The sequence below is a fragment of the Pipistrellus hanaki genome (assembly GCF_964339955.1).
Source record: "Pipistrellus hanaki genome assembly, chromosome: 9".
Lineage (NCBI taxonomy): Eukaryota > Metazoa > Chordata > Mammalia > Chiroptera > Vespertilionidae > Pipistrellus > Pipistrellus hanaki.
The window spans coordinates 73,704,643-73,717,359 of record NC_140511.1 but is presented as its reverse complement, the minus strand read 5'-3'; the positions used below and the strand labels follow the sequence as shown (position 1 = coordinate 73,717,359).

General features: G+C 45.6%; 1 protein-coding gene across 2 annotated transcripts in view; it reads left to right on the top strand.

Moving 5' to 3' along the window:
• The window catches only part of EHF (ETS homologous factor), a 40,807-nt gene extending 29,826 nt beyond the window's left edge, over window positions 1-10,981 (top strand). For both annotated transcript variants that reach the window (XM_084893742.1, XM_084893743.1), the window contains exons 5-9: window positions 1,928-1,996; window positions 2,114-2,182; window positions 7,734-7,796; window positions 9,014-9,209; window positions 9,310-10,981. In XM_084893742.1, coding sequence (XP_084749868.1) covers window positions 1,928-1,996; window positions 2,114-2,182; window positions 7,734-7,796; window positions 9,014-9,209; window positions 9,310-9,409 — 497 coding nt within the window. In that variant the 3' untranslated portion in view covers window positions 9,410-10,981. The remainder of the gene's footprint in view (window positions 1-1,927; window positions 1,997-2,113; window positions 2,183-7,733; window positions 7,797-9,013; window positions 9,210-9,309) is intronic.
• The last annotated feature ends 1,736 nt before the right edge of the window (window positions 10,982-12,717 follow it).

Genomic DNA, 12,717 nt, shown 5'->3' with positions numbered 1-12,717 from the left:
CCAGTCATTAAGGGGAGAATTGCACCTCGGGGTGATTTGTGAGCCACCCAGAGCCCAAATTGGCCCCATGCAGTTATTTACTCTTTTATAAGGGGGCTAGTCTACTATTATTAAAGAAAAAAATAATAGCTGCTAAGTATGTTAATTAGCTTTTCCTCGCCCTGCCTTCCCCCACAGACCAGGGGTTGGATTACCTGGATGGCCTGTGCTTTATGGTCTGCCTGTCATAGAGGCAGGCACAGGGGTTACCAGAGAGATGGTGTGCCCCACCCCCACAGTGACCGGGCAGAGAGCCCCAATGTAGCCAGGATGGCATGCAGAGGTCCCGAGTAACTTGATAATTCCTCCTTGACCGTCCAGACATTCTTGTGTTGCCAGTTCAGAAAAGCTAAGCCAAAGGGTGGAGGAGAAGGTCCGCCCAGGGAGGAGGGGAGAAGAGGCTCACAGAGGGGCCAACACCTCCAAACCTTTTGGTTCAGTTTGTTTTCAGAGACAACAACAGGTGTACGAGGTGACCCAACAAGGAGAGAGGGTGTAACCCCAAGAGATTGGGCTTGGAGTGCCCAAACATGTAGCTATTAGTTAAAATACCAGCTAAATCCCTGTGTCGTAAACAAGAGGACTTAGCCAGTGACTCAGGTTTTATACCTTTTATGTTGTAAAAACAAAATGAAACTCTGTCAGTGACTTACCACCCGGCCCAGAGATTCAGAAGCTGGGCAGGAAGGGAGCCGAGGGCAGCCTTGGTCTGTGAAGAGAAGAAAGCAGGAAGTTCCTGGTAGGGACGAGGTGAGAACTTTTTGCCAGATCTTGCAGCTCTTGGCCAGCCAGGAAAGAAAATGCTTCTGTTGGAGACTAGCCCAGATGTGGGGGTTGCGTAGGAGTTGGGCTTCAGTTGGGGTAAGGTAGAGGGGAGTTTCCTTTGAATCTGAAATCTGAAGAGTCAATCAGAGTGAGACATGCTTGCTGAGAGAGAGAGAGAGAGAGAGAGAGAGAGATACGCTTTTGCAAGATGAGGCAATGGGGCCCTACTCTTAAAAGTTGTTGGATTTGCCCTAACAGTTTGGCTCAGTGGATAGATCGTCAGCCTGCGGACTGAAGGGTCCCAGGTTTGATTCCAGTCAAGGACATGTACCTTGGTTGTAGGTACATCCCCAGTGGGGAGTATGCAAGAGGCAGCTGGTGGATGTTTCTAGCTCTCTACCCCTCTCCCTTTCTCTCTGTAAAAAAAATCAATAAAATATATATATTAAAATATATTCAATAAAATATATTTTTTAAAAAGAGAGGGAAAAAAAGTTGTTGGATTTGTGTTTTGAGAATTTTACATTGTCCCTTAAGCTAATTGGAGAAATCCTAGAGGGAGGAGAGATCTCTCTGGATTGCAGCAATGAAGACACTATGATGAAACTGACTGGACCTTTTTTTTTTTTTTTTTTTTCTAGTCAGAAACATCATTAATTCCTCCAGGAATGTATTACTGGAAAAAGTTGTTCATTTAATCCTGAATTTATTTGTCTCGAACAATGTCTTTTTCTAGTGTAAACATATTCTGGTCTCTGTGTAGTAGAATGCAAGACAAGGCCAGGCGCCTGAACCCACCCCCTGCCGGGTTCAATCTGAGAAAATTCCCAGGAACCCCAAGCATTGGTCTAGGTCAGAATTTCACTGTTGCAACTTCCCCACAATGCAACAGGTGCAGAACACATGGATAGAGCTATAGCAAAGTCCATTTTCCCAGGACACTGGAAGAAACAGGGAGTAACATTATTATCAAGTAACAGGTGGCTGAAGTAGCATTGTCTCCCTACTCTCTGGAGGCCACCCCCCAGCTCCTCTGCCTCCCCAATGAGCCCTGAGTTAGAAAAGGGAAGCTCTTCCTCAGGGGTGATGATTGCTGACCATTCCCATTTTCTGTCCTTTGTAGACCCTTCCATCATGAATACCTGGAAAGAAGAAAACTATTTATATGACACCAACTATGGTAGCACAGTAGGTAACTAACACCCCAGCACCGAATGCCCTTTTCCATTCTGATTTTGCCATCTCAATAGCCAAAAAGTTCTGTTGTCAGAGGGGGCTCTCAATGTCCTTTATCTTTTCGTGGCTACAGATTTGTTGGACAGCAAAACCTTCTGCCGAGCCCAGATCTCCATGACTACCACCAGTCACCTTCCTGTAGGTAAGTTGTCCTGACATCAGAGGCTGTGCCTCATGCTGTCGCTTACTGAGCGGTAATGAGAATTACCAATGTCCTATGTTTCCACGTTGCTGCAGTCTTTCTGATTTAAAAGCAGGGAAAGGGACAGAGTTACTATTCATAAAAGATCTGCTTTTGAGCCAATGTTTGTCCATTGAATATGCCCGGCATGGGTGCCTCTGGGAAAAGTGTTTGTCTCCTGTGAAACCACGTGACTCTTCTTGTGTGACAAAAACTCTCTTTGCAATAGAAACTGGCTCTTGGGAAACTACCTGATAAAATTATTCCTACTTGAGTATGCTCATGGGGGAAGAAGTTGATTTTGGACAAATTATTTGGCTTTAGAGAAAGAATGTCTAGCGGAGGTCCGTAAACCTGTGGCAATGGTCTTTTGGGTAGAGGGGTAGCAACTGGAAATGTTCAGAACCCCAGAAATCACACTCTTTTGCCAGTTCTTGAAGTCTGGCTCATCAGGACTTTCCAGCCACTTTTTAAATTCTGTTCACGTTACCGGTAGTTGTAATTGGTTAAGATTAGATGCACCTGTTGGCTATTCATGACGCCATCAAGGTTACACTGAATGAGAGGGTTGGTCTGCTCAAAGTCTGGGAGAGGGGCTTGCAGGCTATACTCCCCGCTCCTTACAAAGAGCTACCTTGGCATGTACCAGGCTGGAATGCCTGCATTAGGGAGATGAATAGAGGGTTTCATGTTGACCCTCAATCTGAGTACGCACCTTGTGAATCTCTCCGGGTCCGTGAAATGGAGCTTAGACTTGTCCCAAGTGAATCACTCTTTTCTTGGAACTGAATTTGGGACAACTTCAGACCTTGGGTTTAAGTGAGTGTTTGGGGAAGAAAGCACAGAATCAAACAACAACCCCTCCTCCCTCTTTTTTTTTTTTTCTTTTTTTTTTGTTGCTTTTATTGAGTATGTTTTTGAGAACTGAAATAATGAAAGCTTTTGGTTTGAGGTTTTGTACGGGTCAAGCCCCTTGAATGAGACAGGCTGGGAGCCAGTGTAAATGCTTCTGGAATTGAGGTTAGGAACCGAGGCCAATTCATTTCTCTACCTATCTGTGGAAATTAAGAAACAGATTCAACACTGGATTTTCCCTTCTGGGGGAACTGAGCCAATGGAGGCAACAGTTCTGTAGTAATCGCAGCCACCCAGTCCGGAGCAGGGTTTCAGAGCCGAGGGAACCACCCGCCTGCTCCCCCTCTGACTTCCTCTCGCATTTCCTAAGGTGTCGCCTCCCACATCTTTCTGGCTTATGGCAAAGGATTCCAACTAGAAGTAAGGTGGAACCAACTACTTCCTGAGCCTCAGGGGTTGTTAGGTCTTGAGGCACCTAGGAAACCTAAACGCCATAATCAGAGCCCAGATTCCCTCCCTCTCTTCCGTGTCCTGACTTCTGAACCTCAGAGTCTGTGGGCTCAGAGGCCAGTTCCTGCTTTCAGACTGACAGTGGCAGAAAACTCAGTCTCCTATTTTTTAAAAAAATATATTTTTATTGATTTTTTTACAGAGAGGAAGGGAGAGAGATACAGAGTAGAGAGATAGAAACATCGATGAGAGTCATCGATCAGCTGCCTCCTTCACGTCCCCTACTGGGGATGTGCCCGCAACCAAAATACATGCCCTTGACCGGAATCGAACTCAGGACCTTTCAGTCCACAGGCTGATGCTCTATCCACTGAGCCAAACTGGTTTCGGCCAGTCTCCTAATTTTGAAAAGGCCTTCTTTAAATGGGCTTTACCAATCTGCTCCCCATGAGCTCCCCTGATCCTTGGTGCCCCTGCCCCTCATTCCTACCCCCACCAGGAGAGAGTGTACCACAGGCTGGAAAATGAGATAATAAATTCATGTCTCCCACCAGAATTATTCTTTAAAGAACCCACTGAGTGGACTGAAAGGTCCCGGGTTCGATTCTGGTCAAGGGCATGTACCTTGGTTGCGGGCACATCCGCAGTAGGGGGTGTGCAGGAGGCAGCTGATCCATGTTTCTCTCTCATTGATGTTTCTAACTCTCTCTCTCTCTCTCCCTTCCTCTCTGTAAGAAATCAATAAAAATATATTTAAAAATAATAACAAAAAATAAAGAAAGAACCCACTGAGTGTCAGGGGTTGCCACATTCTTTGGCATAACAGCCCTCTAGTAGGATATTTGATTATCCATTTCTTTCAGTATATTATAGTGTCTGTTGGGTGGGCCCAGAGGGGAAAAAAAAGACCTTTGTCGTTTGTCTGAGTCTTTATCTTTCCTGCTCCCATTAGACTGAATGCAGTTAAGTACCTTTCTATGTTTTAATGCAAGTTACCAGCGGAGCGAAGGTGAGGCCCAGTAAACTGATGCCCTCGGTGATAAAGGCGGGTGGGGCAGCGGGCTCTGTTTTGATTTCCCTGCCATCTGCCCATTCCATAAAATGGCTGCTGCCAGTGTTCCTGATCTGCCCGATAAGTCCCTGAGCCAAGATAGTCCCCGAGCCAATCACGCCAACTCGGGCCTGATGTGTTTATTCACCAACTTGCTGAGCCCAGAGCTAGGGTGGCGCGGTCTATTATAACACTGAAATTTGTATATCCCGTAAAGAAATGGCTCACCGCTGAATCATATGCAAATGCTCCTAATCTTCGCTTCTTGCGAAGCAGCTTAGCTGAAGTCACCCTCTGGCTCTTGCATCAGGCACCCCGGGCCTTCGTGCTGCCCTTGCCCTGGCCGGACCTTGGCCTTGAGAGGCCTGGGCGCCCAGCGAGAGAAAGTCAAGCTGGACCACTTCCCCAGAGCGAGTCCTCCTTTTATAAGCGTGAATCACCTAACCACATGGCTGCCTTCAAAGGTTTTGACTTTTATTGGGGGGGAGGGGGGGTTTTGAGGGGCATATGGAAGGGGAGAGGCCATCATATTAAAGGGAGGTTTCATTCAGATCAAAAGATTGGAGTGTGAAGGCAGCTCAGGGGTTCCACAGCTTGCCCTCACATGCGGGACAAGGAGGCTGGAGGAATCAAGGTTTCCTTTAGCTTTTGGCTGCATCCTCCTCCGTGTGATAATGGAAACATTTGTATGGGGGAATCGTTTTTATTTGGTCTTTGCCAAACTGAACGGAGGTCTAGCTTAGAGGTAAATGGGTGACATCTCAGAGAGAAAATTCCCTCATGGTCTATCTGGTCTGGGGTTTTTTAATTTTGGAGTCCGTGGACTTGGACATGAGCCACAAGCCCCTGCGATTCTGGGGAGAAGGGTTTAAGATTTCCATCTTATTCATTAAGTCACCTTAACCCCAAAGTAATTGATTCAACACCAGCGTAGAACCCATATGCAATGATTGGGACCAAAAAACTGGGAGACTTTTTTTTTTTTCTGAATTCAACCCTGGCTTTGAAATAAAGGCCCTGCCATTTGAAGACGAGCTTTGCTTGTGGCCTGCTGGGTAAATGCCACTCTTTGTCTGAAGAACAACGTGGCCCTGTCAGGGTGATGTATCACTTGGAAACCGGGGTGAGCGCCAGACCTGTTGCAATATTGTCACATCCTGATGGGATGTTGCAACCTCACCCTGAAACCTGCGGGGAGGGAGAGTGAAGTCTCCTTGCGTTTCCTGTGAATTTGTCCTGGATTTCAGAGAAACCCAAAGCAGGTGCGGGTCTCTGGCTGACAAAGCCGGGGGAGGAATTCTTCACCAGAACAAGAGATCCCTTATCTAACCAGATCTTATTAAATCCCTCTTCCCTACCTTGCCAGGGCTCTCAGGGAAACTGCTGGGAGCCCGAGACCTGGCAGGCTGGGTGATCAGAGAGGCAAATGTGTCCGTGCGATACGGAATCTTCAACTTGGACTTACTTTTTCCCACTAACTATAGCATGATTAGAGAGCTGGCCCTGATTCTCGGCAGGGAAGACTCGTCAAATCTGTTATGTGCCAGCAGCTCAAGAAATGGCAGAGACTAGTGGTTATAGTAAAGGCTCTGGGTTCAAACCGACTGTGCTAGCATCTTGGCACCTCTCAGGCTGTGTGACTTTAGACAAGTCATTTGACCTCTCTGTGTCTCAGCTCCTCCATCACTGTAAACGTTGGGTCTTAACAGTACCTACCTCATAGGGTTATTGTGTGAATGAAATAGAGTCCTGTAACACGCCTAGCTCCGTGCCTCGTACATAGTAAGTGCTCAATAACAGCAGCTGTTCTTCTTAACTACTTAAAATAGGAGCACATGGGCCCTAACCAGTTTGGCTCAGTGGCTAGAGCATCTGCCTGTGAACTGAAAGGTCCCAGGTTCGATTCCGGTCAAGGGCATGTACCTTGGTTGCGGGCACATCCGCAGCTGGAGGTGTACAGGAGGCAGTTGATTAGTATTTCTCTCTCATCAATGTTTCTGACTCTCTATCCTTCTCCCTTTCTCTCTGTAAAAAATCAATAACATATATTTTTTAAAAATAAGAGCTAGTGGTTATTCAAACATTTTTTGAATAATGGACTACTCTTGACAATTGAATGAATGCGTCAGACCCTCTCCACTCTGAAATGTCCGAAGGCCACACCTAACTTAGTGAAGCCTAGGTTAGGAAGTCCCAATGTAACACACGCAGAAGCGATGCATTTTGCTGGCCCAGTTTCTTAACAAAGCTGGCTTGCATTTAGGGAGTACTCTGTATTCAAATGGGTGGATTTTTGATTGTGTGATTTGTACGTGTGTGTTAAGATCTGCCTTGGACATCCGAAGGACCCACTCACTCACACACACACACATACACACACATACACATACACACAGCTAGATCATTTATTTTTCTTTTCAAGAAGTTTTATTCCGCCTCTGTCATCTCCTCGCTGGTGATAGTCACAGGGTTACCATAATGAGTCATTTGTTAAACTAATCTGTGTTTCCATAGCCCGGGTGGCCCTCGGTACTGAGCTCAGGCCAGTCAATGGCCTCTTTGTCAGGCTGATTAAAATGTAAACTTGCATGCCAAAAAAAGGCACACCTTTGGCTTAAAAGCTATCTTTCTTTGTTATAAATGTTTACATTTTTTGTATCATGAAAAACAAAAACCCTTTCAATGACCTAGATCCTTCAGTGGCTGTCCATATCTCTCAGAATAAAGGCCAAAATCCCACAAATCCTTAATAGTTTGAACCTCCTACCCTCTGCCCCTTGCTCACTGGCACACTGGCTTACTGCTGCTCTGTGGACATAACAAACTCACACTGACCCCAGGGCCTTTGCAGGTACTATTCTCATTCTTGGAAGACTCTTGCACTAGCTCTCTGTATGGCTGTCTCCCTCACACCCTTCTGGTCTCTTCTGTAACCACCACCTTATATTAAATTGCCAATTAGTCTCATCTCCATACTTCTATCCTCAGTTCTTACCCCGCAATATTTTTCTCCATAGCACTTATCCTCTCTGTTGTGTATTGGAAATGTGCCAGGCATGCAGTAGGTACACAGTAAATATTGGTTATGTGGGTATATGAAGAAATGAAAATGTCAGTTGAAGAGGTAAATTAAACCACTCTCGTTTCTCTCTCTAGCAGAGTCACCTGATGTAAAGAAGGAGCAAGACCACCCTGTCAAGTCCCACACCAAAAAGCACAGTAAGTCGGCTGGCTTTCAGATAGCACTTAGCCCGTCCTTCAACTTGGGTGTAATTGGAGGCCACTAGTTCCTAGAGAAATATTCCCTCTGCCTGCTGCCTCCAATTCTTCACCTCAGACTGGGGAGGGTGAGAAAATAGAGGTAACACTTACTGGCAGAGTAACCCTCTGAAGTGGAGCCCCAACGAATATATGCCCTCATTCTGCTCTTTGTTCTACAGATACTGAGATTTCCTGTAGGTGAGGGGTTAGCAGGTTCCCTTTCTCCAGAAAAAAAAAAGAGGGTGGGAGGAGGAGAAAGATGAGGAGAAGCAGCTGAGATGCAGTATTATTTGCTTTTGCTGAAGGTTGGCTTCTTAACTTCGTGGACTTGTTCCAAAAAATGACCTTATTCTTAAGATTCAACCGTGCTCCTTGGGAGTTGTATTTCTCCCAATAATAAAACCTTATGAAGTGAATGAAATATCAGAGATAAGGTGTGTGTGTTGAAGTGGAGGCGAGTTGTGCAGAAATAAATGAGATGGTATAATCTAGAAATTGCAGGGAATTGGCCATCTTCCTTTTTGCTACTCCAGGTCACCCCACAGAGCAGTAGGAACACTCAAACTGGTAGGCATGGTGGGTTTGTGTGTCACAAGTCTACAGGGGGATATCATTGAATTCGCTATTCTTATTACAGTTACCCCTTCATTTTCAAATTGACTCCCTGAACCCCAGGGAGACCTCACCCCCTTCTATTCTAGGAGTCACAATCCTAGAACCCAATCCGTGTGCACAGTTGCTGGGTGGGAGTGATTTAATTGATGAAGTGCTTGCTAAATAAAAGTGGTTGGAAGTTGCCTTCTGGGGAAGTAACAAGTTGAAATGAATCCCAGAACAGTTGTCAACAATACTTAGAAGATACGCTAAAAATAGGACACCTAACACCTATTATTTCCTCTTGATTTTGCCACAAGTTAACTATGGAACTGTGATGATCAAGTCACTTAAATTCTGTGTCTCAGTTTCCTGTTTTGCAAACTAAAAGCAAAACAAACTGTGCCAGTTCATTGTCAAACATCTTTTTAATATGCACAATATTTGGTCATTCTGTGATCTGGCTTCAAGGGTGGATAGGGGGAGAATTGAGGAACTCCCATCCGATGGAAGATGTTCCAACTCAGTGCTTGCTTGTCGCCTGGTTCAGCCATCACTAAACTCCCCTTTCTGCTTCTCAGACCCGCGAGGGACTCACTTATGGGAATTCATCCGGGACATCCTCCTCAATCCAGACAAGAACCCAGGGTTAATCAAGTGGGAGGACAGGTCAGAGGGCATCTTCAGGTTCTTGAAGTCGGAGGCAGTGGCTCAGCTGTGGGGCAAAAAGAAGAACAACAGCAGCATGACCTATGAGAAGCTCAGCCGGGCCATGAGGTAAGGAGTTGCTGGTCTCCGAGACCAGATAGCCGCACAACCAGGTAGTCCCCGGCAGGCTCCATCTGAGCAGCCACCTTACCAATGTCCTCTGTTACAGATATTACTACAAAAGAGAAATCCTAGAGCGGGTGGACGGACGGAGACTGGTGTATAAATTTGGGAAGAACGCACGTGGATGGAGAGAAAATGAAAACTGACCCTCGAAACACAACCCAAAACAGACCCCATATCCTAGCAAGCTGGGAACTCCTGGATGTAAATATGTCCAAGACGACTTTTCTCTGCTATTTATGTACCATGAGGGAGAGAGGGAGGAAAAAAAAATCGACTTCTAACGGGAAGAAGGAACACTACAGTTGATAAACTCATTTTGTTATTTTGAAGTACATCCTGTATGGGAAGCCAACGTACAGTTTCCTGTGAATTATGACTCTGTATGTGGTTGTGATTGGTGTTTGCCTTTATTGTGAAGTTCATGTCCACTTGCAAGAAGAATGGGTGTGTGGCCTTCATGCTTCTTGCCGAGAGAAAGGGGGGAAATTGGAGGGCATTAAACATGTTTATATGCAAGTGATTTAGGAAAAGGTGGCATGTGTCCTTCGCACCTAAGCAACTACATGGCCTCATTAAGAGAGATGGGTGTGGTCGCAAGGATGAACTCCATCCGGGGTCTCCTACTGACGGCACGAACCAGAGGCAGCTGGGAAGTTTCACCTGACCCTTAGGAGCCACTGCGTGGAGAATGAGGACTTCCAAGAACCCAGGTGGACTGTAATCTCTGCATAATCACGTGACTTGCAATCTGTAAATTAGCCAGAAGAATAAGGGTGGGGGCTTTTTTCTCACTCAGAAATGATTCTGATGCCAAGGCTATCTTCCTCCCTTCCCCTTGGATGTGGTGAAAAAAAACTTCAATTACCACCTCTGCTCACTTCTGGTTACTAAAGAAAGGGCCCAGTCTTGGTTATTTTTATCCCAATTGCTGAAAAACTAAATGGGAAAATGGAGGTGTCTACGCGCTTGCTCTTGTATTCCTAGAGTCCATGGTTTCTCAATGAACACAGTTGTCATTTTGGCTGAATAATTCTTTGTTGTGCATTATAGAATGTGTGGCAGTGTACATGACCTCTACCCTCTAGAGGCCAGTAGCACCTCTGTCTCTGAAGTTGTGACAACCAAAAATGTCTTCAGATGTTTTCAAATGTCCCCCCAGAGCAAGGTGGGGGTGTGGGGGCGCACAAGCAAAACTGTACTTGAGAACCACCAATTTAGCCAGTCAAGATGACGATGGTGACTTATTCTCAGAAGAGTAAGATATGTAAGATCTTTTAGTCCCTAAGGAGAAGCAGAAGCAAGATTCAAAGCCCAGCTTCTTTTTAATTTTTTAAAATATTAAGGAACATGGGCTTATGGTAAGTAACTAGAGGAGAACCCCAGATGAGAGCCAAAGTCAGATACATTGAACAAGGTAATGTAATAAGAACGAAAAGAAGACATTGTCTCTGGAATCACAAAGCAGACTAAAAATTATATTGTAGAAAGAAATGCTGAGAGAAAATGTGTGTGTGTATGTGTGAGGGGGGGGGGAAGAGAGAGAGAGAGAGAGAGAGTGTGTGTGTGTGTGTGTGTGTGTGTGTTCCAGGGGAAAACTGCTTTGCAGATATTAATTCTTATAGTCTTTCCTCTTTAGAATCATTTTTTTTGTGTCTCATATGAAATCATCCCAAAGTGAACGAAGTATTGTGCAGATTTGCAACCAGAGGAAAGTTAAAAAAATATAGACATAGAAATGAAAGGATGAAAGAGAAAAGCAGAAAAGAGCCTAGGCGCGATGGTCAGGAAGGAGCTGGAGACTCCAATGGTGGGGTTGTTGGGGGGGGGGGGGGTACCTGGAGACTTATCACTGGGCCTTGTAACCTGGGAGGACTGTGAACCTGTAGACACTTTGCAAATGGATTTGAACATCCACCCTTTTGCAACTTTTCTTTTTGGCTCCCCATGTCCTTGGCTTTCTCCTCCCTCCCGCCTCTCTTGAGCAATACCATGGGGCTGAAGACATGGACCAATAAAAGGGAGTGCACTTCATCAACTGATGGATCGCCTGCCACCGTGTCTTAGCCAGCAGAGGTGAGCAATGCTTAGTCAGAGATTGCAAAGTCTTTGTAATGCATCTAGAAGGCTAGAAGTAAGAACTCACCATTTGTCTTCCTTATAATGACAACCATTATGAATGGTGACCTTGGCACACCAGGATGGTGAGACGAATGACCTTATGAAGGTACAACCAAGTCCATTTTTGTTTCTGCCTGGCTTGGTCACCTCCACAAAGATGTGACTTAGTGTTGTCAAGTAGTAGTTACTGAGGGAACCAAGAGAAATAACACTGAGCAGCCCAGCTCCGACACATTCCGGTAAAAGGCACACCTTCTTTTCCAAGCCAGGCTAAGAACCTTGAGGCCTTCCCAGCATCTGACCCTACTCCACACAGAATGAATTAAACATCCAGATATTTGAATTGGTGTCAACACGTGACTGTGTGAGTGTCCGTGTGCATCCAAATTGTGTGAATAGATTAGGGGCACCTGCTAATTCTCTCTCTGCTATTCCTTCCTTGGCTTGGCTTATTTGTCACCTGAGACGGCTAGGTTTTCCTCTGAGTTTGCCCTTGCCCTGTAAGTTTCTTGCATTCCTCCAAACTGTCTCTTTCTGCACCTCCTCCGTGGAAGAGCTATTTTTGCTAGGTAGTAAGCAAGGCCAGGAGTACTGACTGGAACAGTTGTGCAGATAATTAGCAGATGGTGTTATTTATTGAAAGTGACGGTTTCTTGGCACCCAGTTCCTACTTAAATACGCTGGAGTATTAAGTTCTCAGATTATCTCGCTATTGTCTTGGCTTGAGTTTGCTGCATTTTCTCTGTGCTGTTCGTGACTTGGAGAACTCAAGGTAATTAAGCCATGCCAACTTGGGGTGTGAACAGAATACTTCCCACCACAGTGTTGAAAGGGAGGGTAAAATCCCAGAGATAAGCCAGCATCAGGTGAAGCAACCCCTTCTTTTGGGGGGACACACAGCTTCTCCCTTGAGAAGCTTGTCTGTGCTGGGTACTCACATGGTCTTAAACCTTCCTTAAGCTAAAGACTTAGGCTCTTATATGTAGTTTTCATGGGAACCCGAGGCAGGAAATGTATTGCTAAGGCTTTACCAGACTCAGGTTATCCATGGTGCCTAGTTATTTGACTTGATGAAACTTGAGTACGGCTCTGGTTCCCAGGGCCATACCTACAGCTTCTTGAACTTGCCTTCTGAGCCAGGCAGACCCAGGTTATGAGTTTTCCTTTAGACAAGCTAGTCCTTTCTCAAAGTGTTTGCCTTTCTAGACTGTAAGCTCTTTGTGGGCAGGGACTACATCTTATCAATACCCGCCCCCTCACCCCATCCCCCCGTGCCTAGCATGAGATAGGTGCTCAATACATATTTGTTGAGTTAATAAATGAATGTCTTCTG